This window comes from Delphinus delphis, chromosome 11 (genome assembly GCF_949987515.2).
Source record: "Delphinus delphis chromosome 11, mDelDel1.2, whole genome shotgun sequence".
Classification (NCBI taxonomy): domain Eukaryota; kingdom Metazoa; phylum Chordata; class Mammalia; order Artiodactyla; family Delphinidae; genus Delphinus; species Delphinus delphis.
In genome coordinates, this window is record NC_082693.1 from 25,032,665 (window position 1) to 25,051,768 (window position 19,104).

Genomic DNA, 19,104 nt, shown 5'->3' on the forward strand with positions numbered 1-19,104 from the left:
AGCCAAAAATGTAAAAATAACCTAAATTCAAACTCCAGAAGGATGGATAAATTGTGATAATTAAATACTACACAACAGTTAAAATGAATAAACTATAGCCACATGTATCCACATTGATGGATCTCAAAATCCAACGTTAAATGAAAAGAAAAGCAAGAGACACAATTTATATAAAGTCTGCAAGTATGTAAACAATGCTATTTGATATTCAGTGGTATATACTTATGAAGTAATAACAAGCAAACCGCCCTAGAAATGAAAAATGCCAAATTCAGGATCATGGTTATTTCTAGAGAGAGGGTAGGGACTGGGGTCAGGGAACGTTATCTTCTGCGTGTTGGCAATTATATGCTAATTTTTTAAAAAGAAAAAAATTTAACTTTCAGGAGCTGCTCTTTCACTGAAAATGTTTCTTCCTAAAGGTGATGTCTCAGAAAAGAAATCTAACTCTGTTCGTGTGGTCCAATCTTAAAATTTAGGAATAAATTGCTCTTCACGTAGGCGAGGGCTTCCAACACTTGCTTCTGTTGTTTCTTTCCTGTTTCCTGAATCATACAATGAAAAGACCTCAAGAACAACCTAGTACCAAGATGTTTATTCTAAATGAGCAGATAAGAATTTGTGTGTACGTTATTCTGGGAAAAGGGGACACGATTCTGTGAGATTCTCAAAGGGGTCAGGACCCCCCAATACACACAGATCCTCTGAGCTGGTCTCCTGGTACAAATGTGAGCCCAGGATCTGAGATGCAGATGCCCCGGGGGGTCTCCAAATCCCTGTCCTGTGTGCTCCACGGAGGCTCAGGGGTAACCCTGTGGCTCTGGAGTCACACAGACAGAAGTCGCAATAGGGGATGGGTGACTCTGGAGAGGTTACTTTCTATGCCTGCCTGAATTCTCTCCTCTGTAAAATGAGGGTAAAAGTTGTTGTGAGCAATCAGTGACTTCATACTTGTAAAGGGCGTGGCCCAGTGCTTGGCACACGGCCTGCACTCAAGAGATACTGTGATCGACCAGGTCTCCCTGTTACCTGCTCTCAGTTCCTTCTCACCACTTTCACCACTGTACTCAGTTACTCGCGTAACTACTTATGTAACGTCCGTCTCCCCCAGTATTGCTCTTTGAGGGAAGGAATCTTAACTGTCTTATTCTTGGCCAGGCACAGAATGAGAATGTGTTAAGTGGGTGGAAAGAATGAATGCCTCCACCTATGCAGAGATGCTGGCGGTTGTGAGAGCTAAAAGTTACTAAAACAAACAAAGAAACCCCACCAACTATGAGCTATGCAACATCCAAGCTACATATGAGCAGTATTGTTTTTTTCATAGAATAGAACTTCTGGCAGTTTGGTATAATGAAGGTCAAGAACAATTACTAAAGGAATAAAAACAACAATTATTCTCTTTGAAAAAAGCCTAGCTCAACAGTGACCAGATGAAGAAAAAAGGAGTGGGCTGGAGAGACCTCAGACCAGAGGAGATATGACTTCAAAGATGAGCTAAACAAGAATGCTGCCTGCTATCATATTATCAGCCACTGCAGCGGGCCTGGAAGGTGCGCCCTGAGGGGAATTCAGGATGGAGAAAAATAGGATACTGACCCTAGAGAGTTGAGATGCATATCAAAGGAACAATTTTAATGAGCCCAGACTCTTGCATCTTCCCATATATAGAAAAGCACTGAAATCATTAACTTGAGATGCCTGATCTTTTGTGATTAGCACTAATCTTTTGAGTTTCGACTATATAGTTGTTTTTTTAAATTTTTCTTCAGCAAAAACTCATACATCTCGGCTCCTCCCTTACCTCTTTGGAACAGTCCCTCAGAGCTATCTGAGAGGCTGCCCTCCCAGGCTGTAGTCCTTAGCAATGTCCCCAAATAAAACATAATTCTCAACCCACCAGTTGTGTGTTTTATTTCAGTCGATATGAGATTAAAATATCTCTGGACTGAACCAAAGGCAAGGGTCTGCAGGCACTTGCCACATCTGCTGCTGTCAGTAGAGCGAAGCAGAAAGACGATGGGAGGAAAATACAAAGCGGATGCCAGAAGAAAGTGGAAAGCCAGAGGGGTGGATAGGCTGCTCTCTAAATAGTAAGGTCAGCAATGCAATTACTACCATGGGTGGAGAGGATACAGACGAAAGGCATTCTCATATAAGCCTAGGGGAGGTGCTTTGGCTCACAGCTTTCTTGGTTTGAGCTTGGATCAAAATGATAACTGGGCTCCTTCCTTTTACATGCCTCTGAGATTTACAGAGAGCCAACAGAGCACTACAATCTATTTAAATTATCTCCAAGTACGCCCAAGCAGGAAGGTGATCAGAATCTAATGACTCATCTCAGCTTGTTGCCACTCACTAGCACTGCTCTTATCTTTATGTCAAGAAGCATAAAGATGTAGGGAATGGGCTAAAAAGACAGGATTTTTTTTTTAAGATAAAATTCTTCATCGGACAAGGCTGGAGAATAAATCAGTGACATTTATTAAAAGTTCAAATGTAAGGGCCTTATAATTAGTGAAAAATAGTGTCTGCATGTCAAATTGTTAGTAATTATGGATTTGACAGAGGAAGAAAATTATAGTATGTACTTGAACTTTTAATATGCCTTAGTCACTCTTATCATCTATAATCCACAGGATAATATGAATGTACCTTAAGTTTTTTAAATGAAAATAGGCTACTAAATAAACTTGTTCTTTAACTTGAATATGACGTGTGATTATTCCTGTAGGGTTTAGACTGGCCCTCTGTGGAATTCCAAAAGGCCCCTTCCAAAACTCTCAGGTAAAGGCATCATCCCTAGAGCAAGTAAACGACTCCAATTTAGCATTTGAAGGCAGAGATTCAAGTCAAGCTGTTAACAGACTGTTACCATTTGTAACTACTCCACTGTGTGAATCAAGATCTCTCAGTAGTATGCAACCAAAACAATCTGGCGATATAAACTTGCAATCAGCAATGATACTTTTCAATTCCAAATTTGGGGCTCACGAAAACTTTATAGTCCTCATGGATTTTCACAAAAGCGTGAAGAGTTTAAACACATATAATGCATTTATCCTAAGGAAATAAGCCTTACTATATGATAGTCTAAGAGGAGGTTACATTTAACAAAATGTTATACCTCTATTTTTTTAATGAGAGTTTGAAAACTATTGATTTAAGCAACTCTTCTCTGCACATCATGGACTGCTTGACAGCAAAACTTTAAAATGACTTACGATTTATCATGATTGTGGGATAAAGAAAAGAGATCATAAACCAAGCACACGCCGAACACCGTGACGCCCGTCTCTTTCACCAGCATAGCGCAGGTCCCCAGACACAGACTGAGCAGCAGGAAGAAGGGAGAAGCCGTGGGAGGGAAACATTCCCCAACACGACACTGGTCCACGCTCCTGAAAAACAAGGTTGAGTTGCTTTCACTCTGAGAAGAAATGTGGGTCGTTAAGAAATAACCACCTTATAAAGATAAGATCTAGCACCAATTTCGTTGTATTCTGAGTAAGTAGGTGAGCAAAGATTTCTTGAAGCATGTTCATCACAGTGTTATTTAAAATTTGCAAAGATGGAAAAAAGTAAATGCCCAACAATGCTGAATTTGGTACTTAAATTAAGGCATATATAAATTCTGGTAGGGCTTCCCTGGTGGCGCAGTGGTTGTGGGTCTGCCCGCCGATGCAGGGGACACGGGTTCGTGCTCCGGTCCGGGAGGATCCCGTATGCCGCGGAGCAGCTGGGCCCGTGAGCCACGGCCGCTGGGCCTGCGCGTCCAGAGCCTGTGCTCTGCAACGGGAGAGGCCGCAGCAGTGAGAGGCCTGCGTACCGCAAAAAAAAAAAAAAAAAAAAAAAAAAAATTCTGGTAAATTATGGCATGTAACAAAGGAACACTAAAAAGCCATGTAAAATGCTACCATAGAGATGTATTTAGTGACATGGAAAGATGTTTAGGTGAATATATTTTAAGTGAATACAACAGGTTACTAAGCCACATGAATGAACTCTGGAGCCAGGTTCCCTGGGTTCAAATCACAGCTCTGCTGTTAACTAACAGGGTAACATGGGGCAGGTCGGTTGCCTCCCTGTGCCTCAGTTCCCTCATGTGTGAAATGGGATCACAGTGTTGTAGGGAAGATTCAGTAAATGACTTATTACATGTTAAGTGTTTATCATTATTATTATTTTTGTGAAGGTATTTTATATGCTTCTGTACAAAGAAATCAGTGGATATATACCAAACACAATCATCATTTCTGTGATGAAAATACACGTTTTAGTCTTTTTCTTTTCTTCTGGCTAATCTGTTTTTTTGGGTTTTTTTATTGAGGTACAGCTGATTTACAATGTTGTATTAGTTTCTAAACTGTAGTTTTAAATTTGTTTTTCATGAGAATGTATTAAGTAAAGCTTTTTTTTTTTTCTCAGCATAATTTCCAGCAGGGATTTTCTAAAACCCTCCAGCTGCTGTAAAGTCTTTTTTCACCTTACAAAACAGAGTCAGCGCCACACCAAGAAATTCCACTGTTCCTTCCGCAGGTGGCACACCAATTTGCTCCTACTCTTTTGAAGGCCAATATATCTGAAGTGGTGACGTCTTACCCTTATTGTTATGTCTTAGAACAATCACCTAAATTATATGCCAAATTTGTAGGAGACAGGCTTTTTCTCCGAAGCTGGTTTATAGCTTAAAATTACTCCAAGTGCGAATGGCCTGCACAACAGAAAGCTGTAACAGTGTAGCTTATGATCACACAGATGTGGATATGCTGCGGGCCCACTCATGTTCCCAAATTGATCAACACAGAGAAGAAGGCTGAGGATCAAGTTCAAACTCAAAAGCGATTATTAATCTTGTTCTAACACCAGAGCAAATAGGAAACAACTGTTGAATTTGGGTTTATATTTTTAATATTCTCACAACACTCTTTTATATACCTAGCAATGCAGTGGGAGATTACAAAGCCAGGACTAGAAGCCTGGTACTATATTAAGAAGAGACTCTGGTCTTAAAGCAAAACTTCATAAAGCTTAATTCAGTCCATCTTTGACCCAAGCTCTAAACTGGTTTACAACAAGGTTTCTCAGTTTCAGGACTACTGGTATTTTAGGGAAGATGATTCTTTGTTACAAGGGCTGTCCCGCACACTCTAGAATCCTTGGCCTCTACTCACGTGCCAGCTGCACCTCTCCAGTTGTGACAAGCAAAGGTATCTCCAGATATTGCAAATGTCCCCCTGGGGCAGGTGGGCAAATTTGCCCCCTACTGAGAATCACTGGTTTAGAACAGTGTTCCTTGGAGTCACTGGGTTTTATAAGATTATAGGCCAATGAACTGACCTAGAGATCAAGGTTCACAAATCCTTAACCAGGCATCCCTCCAGGAAGCAGGGCAATGTGGCTCACTGGCCCCCTTTCTCCTGGGCCACCCTCTGAGTCACCTGCCCCCATTACATTCATTTTTTTTTTTTTTTAATAAACAATGACTACAATGACGTGAGCTGGGAAGTGGAAACAGGGATTTTATTAATTTATTTATTTATTTTTGCTGTGTTGGGTCTTTGTTTCTGTGCGAGGGCTTTCTCTAGCTGCGGCAAGCGGGCGCCGCTCTTCATCGCGGTGTGCGGGCCTCTCACCATCATGGCCTCTCTTGTTGCGGAGCACAGGCTCCAGACGCACAGGCTCAATAGTTGTGGCTCACGGGCCTAGCTGCTCCGCGGCATGTGGGATCCTCCCAGACCAGGGCTCGAACCCGTGTCCCCTGCATTAGCAGGCAGATTCTCAACTGCTGCGCCACCAGGGAAGCCCTACCTTCATTTTTTACCCACCCCTTTCCCTATGTGGATATGTCACGACTCAGGTGAGAATCTGATCAAGTTAGGGGGAAAGGGGCAATATAATGGGAAATTGTTTTACTGTTTTTCAGTCTACCAAAGCAAGAAGCTTCTGTATTTTGATGAAAGGATGTGCAAATTGGAAAATCACAGTTGAGAAATACTACTTTCAATTCAGCCTTGTTGTTTTAAGCTTTGAGCTACTTTAATGAGGATAATAAAGAGGAAAAAAACAAAACAAAATGTAGGACCAAAATGAAAAGGAGAAATTAAACAAATCATAGTTAAATAGAAGAGAGGACTAGACCCAGTATATTTTGGCTCAGAGCTAAGATTTCAAATTCCATTCTCAGTAAGAAACTACAAGTAAGAGAAATCAAGAAGCAAGAGCTTATCTTCCCAGCACTGGGAGAGCAGTCCTTTTAAAAGGCTATGACATGGTTCAGAATGCGGCTGGAAGAGAGAACAGCCTAGCTTTTGGTAAGGAGACGGTTTCCTATCCCAGGTCTCCAGGAAGCTCACTGGGCATTTCACTGCCAAGAAGCCTCCCTCCTCTCTCAGGCAGGAGCTCAGAGTCAACACACACACACACACACACACACACACACACACACACACACACACCCCAGAAACTCCCAGGGGACAGCATGACTGTAAACAGATAAGGGCATTCTTAGACATACATACCTACTGTAGGAGAGAAAGGCTAACAGAAACAGCAAGCATGCCAACACGTCAGCTCTGCCAACAATTCCGGCCACCTAGAAAGTGTGAAAAAATAAAAACCTCAGAAAACCACTTTCAGAAACGCATTACAGAAATGTTATTTGTTTTCAGAGGAATGAAAGGAATAATAAATTAGAAAACACATTATTCTTTAAATTCTGATATATGACTAACCACTTCTGGTTATATTTAACAATAATTTTAAAGAAGGAGAAAAAGAGGAAGGAAGGGGCAAGATTTTCATGCTTAACTTCATTTTTAACCTTTCTTCTATTGAAGATCAATTCACAGCATCAAAGTATATTCATTTACTGGTTTTTTTCAAAAATATTTTTTTGAGCAATGACTGAGTTCTGGACACTGTGCTAGTCTTTGGGCACCAGAGTGCTAATGGAACAGAGGATGTTTACAGAGCACTAGGAAAAAAATAAGACAAGAATGGGAAGGAGTATGAACTCACCATCACTATGTGTGAGTGTACGTGCATGCGTCTATGTGTTTCTTAGCAACATCACCAAAAGGGTCTGAAAGCAAAATATCCCAGTAGCAAAGAGCCATCCTGACACTAACCACAGGCCATTTATCCACTAAAGAGAACATGGGCCCCTTGGAGAAGCAGCTGATTCCAGGGTTGAGACTCAGGAGATACAAGAGCACTTGGATCATTCTCTCACGTCAGAAAGTAAGTGCTCAAAAAATGACAGGTACATGTCAATAGGACACAGAAGCCAGTAACAATGGGCTCCCACTGACCAAATATGCAACAATTTGAACATCATAATAAATAAGGACAGCAATAAATGATAAACACTGTCAATTACAATATTAAGACAAATATATTAATAACACTGTATATTATATATAATCCTAATATAAATTTTAAGTTACATTTAAAGATATAAATAATATAATAGAAAGACACTGAAGACTGGTGACTGTTCAAAACTTAAGACTAAAAGAGGCTAAAAAGAAACAGTGACTAATGGCCTTGGTTTTAGAAAATAGACAACGAAATTATTAAGGTGTAAAGGAGCATGAATTATGCAACCTACTCTCAAATGCTTCAGAAAGCAAGTAATATTTTTATATATTGAAGGAGAAAGAGTGGAAGGATGATAAAACATATGCTGCAAAATGTTAAAAATTGGTGACTCTGGATAAAGAGTGCATGGTCACTACATTTTTAAGCTTGAAATTATTTTTTTTTATTGTGTTACTTCAGAAAGGGACTGAAATGGAAGAAGGGTGGGGACAGATGGCCATTTATAAATCTTTGTATTATTTCACTACTCCAAACGTGTACATTTCTCTTAATTTTTTGAAATCCAGGAAATAAAACTGTAAAGGAAAAAAACGGGGTATGGTTCAAAGAATGCTTCAAAGAAAAGGTCACATATGAGGAAGAATTCGCAAGGGAAATAAACAGACTTGACATTCAGGCACAGAAAACAGCCTTACCCAAATCACAGAAGACGTGAAGCCCATGGTGTGTTGGAGAATCAATCAACAATTAATAGTGGAAAATAGATTTCTGGGAAATATACCTATAAATATCTTCATATAATAAGCAAATTTTGCAGTCATAAAGGAGAGGCAATGACACACACATGGAGCTAGACCAGGGGTCCCCAATCCCCGGGCCACGGATGGTAGTGGTCTGTGTCCTGTTAAGAACCGGGCCGCACAGCAGGAGGTGAGCGGCAGGTGAGTGAGCGAAGCTTCATCTGTATTTACAGCCGCTCTCCATCACTCACATTACTGCCTGAGCTCCGCTCCCCGTCAGGCCAGTGGAGGCATTAGATTCTCATAAAAGCGTGAACCCTACTGGGAACTGCGCATGCAAGGGATCTAGGTTGTGCGCTCCTTATGAGAATCTAAAGCCTGATGATCTGAGGGGGAGCTGAGGCAGTGATGCTAGCGCTCGGGAGCGGCTGCAAATACAGATTATCATTAGCAGAGAGGTTTGACTGCACAGAGACCATAATGAATCAACTGCTTGCAGACTCATATCAAAACCCTATCAGTGAGTAGCAACTGAAAGCTCAGGGCTCCCACTGATTCTGCATGATGGTGAGTTGCATAATTATTTTATTATATATCACAACAGAATAATAACAGAAATAAAGTGCACAGTAAATGTAATGTGCTCAAATCATCCTGAAACCATTCCCCACCCCAGGTCTGTGGAAAAATTGTCTCCCACGAAACCAGTCCCTGGTGCCAAAAAGGTTGGGGACCGCTGAGCTAGACCATCCAAGGCTTGAATACAGGCTCCCCTAACCAACTGAGGGAGATTCAACTTTGTTATCTTTAAGTTCTGAGATTTGGTTTTGTTATCTTTAAAATGAGTATTACACCCCCTAACTCACGTTACTGTTGTAATAAGTAAGATGATATATACAAAGTGCCCACTCATTGCTGATGCCCTTCTTTCTTCCTTTTCCCTGCAGAGAAAGGGGGTGAGACTCTTAACAGTGAGACGGGTTTTTCTGCGTGATGTATGGAAACCATCTTTTTACTTTAAGGTTTACATGTATGATATTTTATGTTAACGTTATTAGATAATCCAATATGTCTATTAGTGACAGTGTGGTTTCACCTCGGTGTCAAGGCCCAGCTCAGAGTCACAGTACGTAAAGTAACAACTGCACACGGTTCACTTGTGAAGCCCAGGCCTGCTCAGGCTACAGGCACCGCCCCTTTGAGCACTGAGCTCGGCATCACCAGCAAGGCCTCTGGGAGGTTAAACAGAGAGCCCAGCTCGCCAGCAACAAAGTCCTGGGATAAGGCCCAGGCGTCTGGGCCCAGGGGGACACCCAACACAGCACTACTGCTGTGGCCAACCCAGACAACAGCAGGACTGGCAAGCTGATATTGGGTGTGGCAAGTTGGAATGAGGCAATCACAAGCTAGGCAGGCATAACTAATGCCTTCAAGGCGCCTGAAGCCCTGCTTCTCAAACTGTAGTCAGTTAGCTCTGCCGGGAAACAGCAGCAGCAATAGCAGCGTGTGCCAGCTGGACGCGCCCAGATTTGAAGAATGGAGTGTCCCTTGGAGCAGAAGCTCAGAGCGGGGGTTGAAATGTCAGTGCTAACACTGAGAGATTCTGCTGCCAGCTCCAAACCACCAAGCAGTCACTGAACACCTACTCTGTATCCCTGTTAAGCTGGGGTCTCTGGGGCAAGGGGGTTAGTGTCTTAAAAACAAGGTGCTTGTCATCAACTACTATCTGGCCAGACTAGCCACACAGTGAGTCAATTTGTCAACATCATCTTGTTCAGTAATTGCATGTTTCACGCCGGTCAACAAACATTTAACAAGTGCCTCCTATTTGCCAGGTATTTATGCCAGCTGGAGGGATTAAACCTGCCCCAAGCAGTTAACGTCTGGTGAGGAGTCAAAGAGGGTATTAAGAGGTTACAAGGAAACTGCATGTATTGTAAAGGGGAGAAATCACTGCCATGAGAAGACTGAAGGCATTAATTTGGACTGTAGGATCTGGGAAGGCTTCGTGGAAAGGCTGGCCTTATTCACTGAGACTTAAAGGTCAAGCAAGGAGGACTTCAGGAACCTCAAGACAGGGGGATGTGAATCTTGGGCCAGAGAGGGAATGCAGAAGCATTCCAGGCAGAGGAAAGAGAGTCCTGAAAGCATACTGGGTGTTCCTGGAAGGGGAGGTTAAAGTGATGAGAGCATGGAATACATGAAAAGGGGGTGGGAGTGGGCAACAAGAAGCAAAGATGGAACGTCAAGTTGTCACCCCTTGGGCTTGATCCCGTGACAACGCAGGCTGAACCTAGGGTGCTGGGAAGTACAAAAGGACTTGGTCAAATATACAAAGAGATGGAGAGCATGTATTTCTTCCCTTAAGCTTCAAGTTTCCATCACCAAGCAGGTAGCTGTAACCTGGGAACCGTATTCCTTTAACAAATATTCAAACATTTGAAAAAAATCAGTGAACATAATTGAGTAGAATTCAAATAATGTAACATTCAGATCTCCTAGCAGGCTTAACAGAATCACATGTGGAAACTGACAAGTAAGGACTTAATTTGCCCCCAAAACTTGTTATTTCTTGCACTATCACTATTATATTATATTTATTAATTATTTTACCTGCAAAATGAGTTCTATTGGTGGCAGACTGAGCCAGGAACACACACTTAACACATGGCAACAGCTGAAAGCCAAACTGGCTGATTAGATCATGACCAATTTTCTCCTAAGTACTCTTGTCCCAGCTGTGGAAACGTCAACCCTAACCTTCAACTCCATGTGTCAGCATTTCCTGCTCTTGCTTTTGACTGGACAGAAGTGCATTCCTTCAAACAGTAATGTCTCTACGATGATTGTTAAGTTTTAATTCTCATAGGAGAATTACAATGATTTCCCCATTTCCCCAATTTCTCTACTGATTTTTCTCATGATTCGGGATTCAGAAAAACATAAATTTCCCAAGAAATATACTGTCAGGAAACCCAAGAATCACAAGGCCTTCAATGAGGAAAGCTCTAGGTCTACCTTATTCACTGCTATAGCCCTGCACTGATTGACTGTATTATAGTCACTCAAATATTTGTTGAAAAATTACATAACTAAATGAATTTATTCCTCTCTACTTAAACTGGAAATAATTTTTCCCTTCGCTGGAATTTCAGTTTTATTCAACATATTGCTTTGTCTTGTATGTATTTATGTGTACGCTCTTTGGCTTTTCTAGGAGCTTATGAACAAACTGTGGGTAGGGACCCCACTGCCCACCCACATACCCCCTTGGCACCTAGCAGAGGGCCTGCACTAAGCAAGCACTCGTTTAACAATTTGTTGGTTACGTAATTAAGAAAGCAAATCCTTAATCATATCAACATGTTTACACTAAACCCTCCCCCCGCAAGTTAAGCCCTCCATCCTTCCTGCTGTAATTTATGGTCTCGTTTTTGTTCTTGTTTAACAAAGAGGAGACACATCCTACTAACTTCCTTTTTCATCACACTATGGTCTGTTTTTCTTTTTCTTAAATAATGTATCACTATGTTTTCATAACACACATTTCTTTTTCTCTATTTCTCTGCCCTCCTTTCTAGAAACCTGAACTAATATCTATAATTAAATAACAGTCTCTTGATTTTACTTTCCAGTATAGTTTATTATACAGGTCAAATTTCTTCGCCTTCTTATGCCTCCCCCATCTCCTTGTGAATGCAAATAGTTTCTTTAAGATTTTTCCCCAAATAAATGTCTAGCTCTCAGGCTCCTTTGTCCCCATAATTGTGTTACCATGGATTTTTTTTTTTTCCGATTAGTACAAAAGCTGCTTGAAACCTTTTTTTTTTTTAACATCTTTATTGGAGCATAACTGCTTTACAATAGTGTGTTAGTTTCTGCTGTATAACAAAGTGAATCAGCTATACATATACATATATCCCCATATCCCTTCCCTCTTGCGTCTTCCTCCCACCCTCCCTATCTCACCCCTCTAGGTGGTCACAAAGCACTGAGCTGATCTCCCTGTGCTATGCAGCTGCTTCCCACTAGCTAGCTGTTTTATGTTTGGTAGTGTATATATGTCCATGCTACTCTCTCACTTCGTCCCGCTTTCCCCTTCCCCCTCCCCAAGTCCTCAAGCCCATTCTCTATGTCTGTGTCTTTATTCCTGTCCTGCCCCTAGGTTCTTCAGAGCCATTATTTTTTTTTAGATTCCATATATATGTGTTAACATACGGTATTTGTGAAACCCTTTCTTACAGGTCATTTTGCTAACAGGATTTTCCTTTTTTCTTAGAACTCCAGCTAGCTCATGATCACACTGCCTGAGATTACCTGCATTTTATGCTCTCCCTCTCTGCAAGCACAGAATTAGGACCATTCTTATTCTACTCATTTGTTCTTTCCTACAAAAATTTTCTCCAAGACACTCTAAGCATGAATTTTTAACTCTACTTATGAAATTATTTGTCAGAAACATAATATTGTTGATGGGCTTAGATTAAAACATTGCCACTGACCTGGTGTCATATATTCTATATGGCTAGGAGTAGTGGTCCTTGATTATTTCTCTTCATCTAACAATCATATTGAAAACTTATGCATTGCTCTCATCTTTTAAAATTCACATCCAAAATTTTTCATCATAATTTTAAATAATTCAAAGGATCTAACTTCCTGTGCATTTTAGAAACTGACATTTTAAAATAACGCCATAATGTTACTCCTTTAAATGCACCAAATGCACCTGAAACATACCACAGCAATTTGAAGCTCATCATGTCCCCCTTACACAAATATGAACAGGCTCTTCTCTAAATGATAGACCTCTTACACACTTTCCCCTTAAACTCATATTTCCATTTTATTTCCCCCTCAGCATTTTTTCTTAATGTGTTATAGTTACATTTTAAAATATTCTACTTATTATCTCTCTCTGTAGTAAAAATACATATGCAATTAAATTTATTTTTTAAATTTCCTGTGATCAAAACACCTAAGTGCTAATTTTCAATTTTGTATTATTAGTCCAATTACTATTATTTTCAATTATTAAATACATCGTAAGTTAGAAAAAATGATAAATAATTATTAAATATAAAACATACACCTCTTAATAATACAGTTGTAGCTTTCTTTTTAATAAATTCAGTTATCTATGACTGAATATTATTTTTTGTTAGAATAAGAAAGCATGCGGCATCAGTCCTATCCGTAGCTTTTGTATTTAAACACTGCTTACATAAATGAGGACAGAAGTAGCCATGTTATACAGTGACTTAATTCTTTGAACACCCAAGTTATTTGAAAAATCATGGTGATCTATCATCTTGCATAATGTTTAATGATCTACCAGCAGACAATTCTATCAGGTTCTCCTTTAATCTGGCTGAAAGCAAATAAATGAAGTGTACCCATCATTAGAGTTACCTGTTATTAGTTTCGTTTGCTTTCACAGTTTCTCAGAAGTACAGCAAAAAGGCTTGACTGAGACTTTGCAAAGGACTATTACTTATACTTAATTGCAAAGGACTATTACTTATACTTAATAGTCTTCCACTTACAGGTACCTTGTTCAGTCCAAAATACCCAGAAAGGGCTGGAAAAAGTACCCTTAAGAAAGTAATTTTTTATAAAATAATTTTCTTCTTTATCACTCGCTCTTTATCACTCTCACTTGTGTCAAAACCTTGAGCTTACAGATTTAGAATTTTGTTTGTGGCAAACGTCCATCATATGGCCTAACCATTTCTCATTATTAAGCCAATTGGCCAAATCAGACTTCTTGTGTCAGATCAAATGAACATATTATATACATCCCCATGACAACCAGAATCTCACAGGCCACCACAGCCTACTTCTAATGCCATGCTGCATTCCTCACAGAAATATGTAAAGACAGAAAAAGACAAGAAGCCCTACTTTGGGTTTATGATGCCTTAATTAGAGGAGACCTGGCTGACACCAATATATCAAATTGTTTCATTGTAAGGTGCCTGTTTGTACCCCTGGGGCATAGTAAATGTATGCAAGACATTCCTTATTTTTCTTTAAATAAGAAAAAGGCAATTGAAAGGGGAACAGGGAGAGGAGAATCAATTTGACACCTTTCCCCCAGGTGTGCACTCAGACCCAGATGTGAGCTGCAGGAAAGTGTCCGGATGCAATCTGAGCCTCTGGAAACAATTCTTTTAAAACTGTGGTACCCACATACCCCTTGGAAAGTCTTCATCCACCCCTAGCAATACACATGAAATAAACCAACTGTGTTTATTGAGATGTGAAACAAGGTTAGCTGGATGACGCCATCTTGGTGAATGATTAAGTCCATATTTTAAATAAGAGCACAGATCTAAACTATCTATATTTTCTAAATAAATTTCTCCTTATCCACCAAATAACTACAATTCATACTAAATAACTTGGAAAACTGATGGTAAGTCTCCTAAATGTGTCTAACTTGAAGAATGTTAGTTCAACTTTTTATAGTCTCTCACCTAGCACTTACAGTTGTGCATCATGAATATTATAAACATAAAGCAGAGTGAGAAAAGGTTAAAAAACTGTAGAGCACGAACAATGACTCAGCGTTAAGTATCTCAAAATGCCCCTTGCTGTTTAAAACACATTAGGACTTAAATTTTCTGCAGATAAAGAACTGTGGTCATTTATTGCCACCTGTAATAATAACAGGTGTGAAAAACAGGTGTGAAATCCTGAAGGTGCAGTAAAGGCCATTTGAACATTCAGAAAGAAAAGCTGTCATGCAGAATGATTTATATATAAAGATAAACACTTTAGTAGAGCTTTAAATTCACATGATTTCGAAAGGGAAAAAGGATCACTTTTTTTTTTTTTTTTTTTTTTTCTCCACGGCACGCAGGCCTCTCACTGTTGTGGCCTCTCCCCTTGCGGAGCACAGGCTCCAGACGTGCAGGCTCAGCGGCCAATGGCTCACGGGCCCAGCCGCTCCGCGGCACGTGGGATCCTCCCGGACCGGGGCACGAACCCGTGTCCCCTGCATCGGCAGGCGGACTCTCAACCACTGCGCCACCAGGAAGCCCAGGATCACTTTTTTGCTTCATTATTTCATTGAGTTCCAATGACACTCACCGCCTCTGTGTGAACAGGATGCACAGCAAAAAGCAATGCTGTAACGAAAGCAAGTCCACGATTCTTGAAGACAGTTTTGTCACAGGTGTACATCAGCACAAGGGTCACTAGGCAGTGTAAAATGACATTTACTGCATGAAAGTAGAATGGGTTCATGCCAGTCAAAAAGATGTTTAGCCTGTAAAAACAAACAAAAACTGAATTAGCTACAAACAGAACATAAGCACAAACAAAGGAAATCCATCATTTTAAAAGATAAGTTATTCAATTATTTTTAAATAATTCCCAATATCAGGTGATTCTGCACATTTGAGTGTAATTTTTTTCCTATCTAAAAATTTTGCTATCTGCAGAAATCACTGCAAATGCAATACAATATTACTTCAGAAAACTGTGGCCTCACTGAGAAGGCAGGCAGACAGGCATGCCACCCCTTTTTCCCTCACTCCCTGGCTGATGCAAACACCCCCCAGTATCATGGCCACCTCTTCCTAAGCAGCTGAGTGTTAGAGGCAAGTCCACAGCGCTGTGGGTCAGAGCTATGGCCACCACAGATTAGAAAGAGAGCAGGAAACTGCGGCTGTGGTCAAGGTTGAGACAAACCAGGTATGACTGTGTTCTCTCACCTACGGTGCCACCAGGAACCAAATTTTCAGATTACGCACAAGGAATCATCGTTAATTACCACTCCACAAGGGATCTTCAGGGCACCTATCCACAATTACCAGCTGTAGCAGAAATTATAAGGATGAGAAAGAACATAGCATTTCAGAATTTGTATTAAATGTTTTCTAACATAAATTCCTATAGATCTCAGAATCTGAATTCTAGGATTACAACAAAGAAACTAAAAAGAGAACCACAAAGAGAAGGGAAATTAATTGCTCAACATCTTAAAAAACACTTTCCTAAAACAGAAATGCACAACAGAGAGACTTCTGAAGGTAGCTTTTAATTTAAAAACAGGACAGAATGTCCCCAACTGAGCCTGTAGGGTTATAGAAAAGATACAATTGTATAGGGAAGGGTTCTCTTGGGAGAGCATACACACCCTAAGTGGTACTGCCTATAGCTGTCTAGACTCCAGCCCAGTTTACCAAAACAGTAATACCACATCTTTATTCTCATGCTCTTGATCTGCTTCTCCTACACAAACACCTCCTGTTTGCCAAAAACAATGAAGAATCTAAAAGTCAACTTTAGCGATGGCATATGCATATTCTAAACACTTGACTTGATTCATACACAGCTTTAACATACAGAATTTTAAACATCTCAGGCTTTATTTGGACATATGAATCTAAATGTCATAGTCACTTAATCAACTCAGTTTTCATTCCCACTGAAGTAATCATGGTCCTAACTAAGCCTAGAAAAATGAATTGCCGTGAGGGATCCAACTCCAGGGCTCCAAAGCAAGATTCCAGACAGCTGTGTTGACAGACCCATGAGTCTGCGCACACCCCCAAGATCCTTAAGATAGGAGCCCAGTGTGAAATACCTCATTCAGAAGGAAAGAGGAAAGGGCAGTGAACTAGGGGACTGGCACGTCCAGCTAAAGAAGGGAGAACAGCATCCCTCCCATTCCAGTAAAAGAGGACACCCACAGGCCGATAGAGCTGCCGGAAATCAGAAAGCTCAGGATGGCGGAGCTCTGAGAAGGACAAGACTAAGTCCCTATCCTCGGGGAACGGGGGTGCAGTTCCCTGACAGCCCATCCCCCTGAGGTTGATTTTACACTGTTTCTCACTTCATCAGGCTGAGTTTTCCAGACCAGCTAAGCCATTCATTTAAAATTCATTCACACCCATCTCAATGAGAGAAAACAGGCAATCTCACATGTGGTAGGTGGGTGCCCAAACTGAAAGGTCTCTAGGTTGTCGACATGTATCAAAGGCTTTAAAAATTATACAACTTTTGGCCAAAAATTCCACTTCTAGGAATTTTCTGTAAGGAAATAACCAGAAAAGTATTCAAAATATATATATACATATATATGTGATATTGTGATATAGTAAGAAATATATATTTTGATCTTCATCCCAACTCCTGGTCAGAGGCCCTAAAACTTTTGTAATTTCCGAAGTGATACACGTGCTAGGAACGTCTTTTGTTTTAATATTTGGTCTCTGCCCCCAAGTTCCTGGCACTGGGCTCGTAAATTCCTTGCAATTTCCTAAGTGATAAGAGCAATGGGAGCACCTTTTGTTCTAATCCTTGGTCTTTGGCCCTGGTTCCTGACACAGAGCTCCTAAATCCCTTGGATTCCCTGGGAGATAGGAGTGTCTTTTGTTCTAATGAGGTGACTTTTACTGGGCTCCTGGATGGCTTCAGGATGGGAGCTGGTCACGAGAAAGATCACGTGCGATTATAAGCTTGGAACTTTCAGCCCTACCCCCATCCTCAGGGAGGGCATAGGTGAGGGAGGCTGAGTTAATAATCGATCATGCCTACGTGATGAAGCTTCCATAAAATTCCCTGAACTATGGGGTTCAGAGAGCTTCCAGGTTGGTGAACACATCAACATGCCCAGAGAGTGATGCAGCCCAACTCCACAGGGACAGAAGCTTCTGCACTCAGGACCCTCCAGACCTTAGTCTGTGCATCCCTTCACCTGGCTGTTTATCTGTACACTTTATCATACCCTTCTTTATGTAATAAACTGGTAAACATAAGTGTTTCTCTGAGTTCTGTGAGCCATTACAGCAAATTATCAAAGCTGAGGAGGGGGTTCTGGGAACCCCCAACTTGTAGCCAGGTCAGACATAAATGGGGGTAACCTGGGGACCCAGTACTTGCGACTGGTGTCTGAAGTGGGGCAATCGTGTAGAACCAAGCCCTTCCCTGGGCGGATCTGATGCTAACTCCAGGTAGGGAGTGTCAGGACTGAATCGAATTCTAGGACACCCAGCAGGTGTCGGAGAACTGCTTGGTGTGGGAGCAAACTCCCATAAGAAGTCTTGTGAGTGTGAGTAGAGGAAGAGATGGAAATGGCCCTGTCAATCTAAAAGATGCACCTCACTGTGTTAATTACAAAAACGGCAATACAGAGAAGGAAAGACACCTAATAAACCAAAACCCTTATGGATTTGACTATTCCCACACATATTATACTTTAGATCATAACTCTGGATTACAAATAATAGCACTGTTTCTAAAAAGAAAACAAAAGACCTATTATTTTTCTAATTTATTTGTTATTCAACCATTTGGAAAGTAAAAAGCATCACTGAAGACGACCGACCGTACTATATTACCACACTTTTATGAGGTAATTAACATACATTCCTTTCCCCTTCCAAAATGATATAAAATAGTAGGCATGAGTCACCTTTGTGTCCATATGTGTCATATCTGAAAATATGCAGATGTTATCCATATAGATTATATCTGGAAATCGGTTAGGACAGAGTGCCTGGTGTTTTAAGTGAATTCAAGTAGATGCCAAAATATGTTTTTTTAATTGCTGAATGGGGAACCACTGCAGTGATGAGGTAGCAGTGTGAAAGCCTCTCACATGTACCTGACACTAGTGAATCTAAGCTTTGAGAAATCACCAAAAATCTAGAATTAGGAGAGTTTTCTAAATGTCTAAAAGATGGAGAAAGAACTCTCCAAATTATAGACAAGTGAGCTTAAGATGAAATGATGACAAAATTTTAGAACTTATTCTATTTGTGAGCCCTGGAAAAAGAATCTGATTCTGGGTGCCAACAGGGGTTCACAAAAAGGGAGTTAACTGACTAATTCACATGTTAATAGGAGACGGGATGTGATAGATGCATGACATCTTTATTTTAACAAAGACATTTATCAGACTCTCTCAGGATCTCCTTGCATACAAGATAGAATAAGACAGGTTTGAGCACACACAAAGAGTGGTGAATAATAAATCAATGTCTCCTCGGATGGAGACCTCCAGGGTACGTCACAGGTTCTGATAATA

General features: G+C 40.6%; 1 protein-coding gene across 1 annotated transcript in view; it reads right to left on the reverse strand.

The window, feature by feature from the left end:
- Positions 1–19,104, reverse strand: part of TMTC1 (transmembrane O-mannosyltransferase targeting cadherins 1) — a 257,619-nt gene that overhangs the window by 224,960 nt on the left and 13,555 nt on the right. The window contains exons 2-4 of the mRNA XM_060024531.1: positions 15,159–15,336; positions 6,522–6,595; positions 3,225–3,401 (exon numbers count right to left, since the gene is read on the reverse strand). Coding sequence (XP_059880514.1) covers positions 3,225–3,401; positions 6,522–6,595; positions 15,159–15,336 — 429 coding nt within the window. The remainder of the gene's footprint in view (positions 1–3,224; positions 3,402–6,521; positions 6,596–15,158; positions 15,337–19,104) is intronic.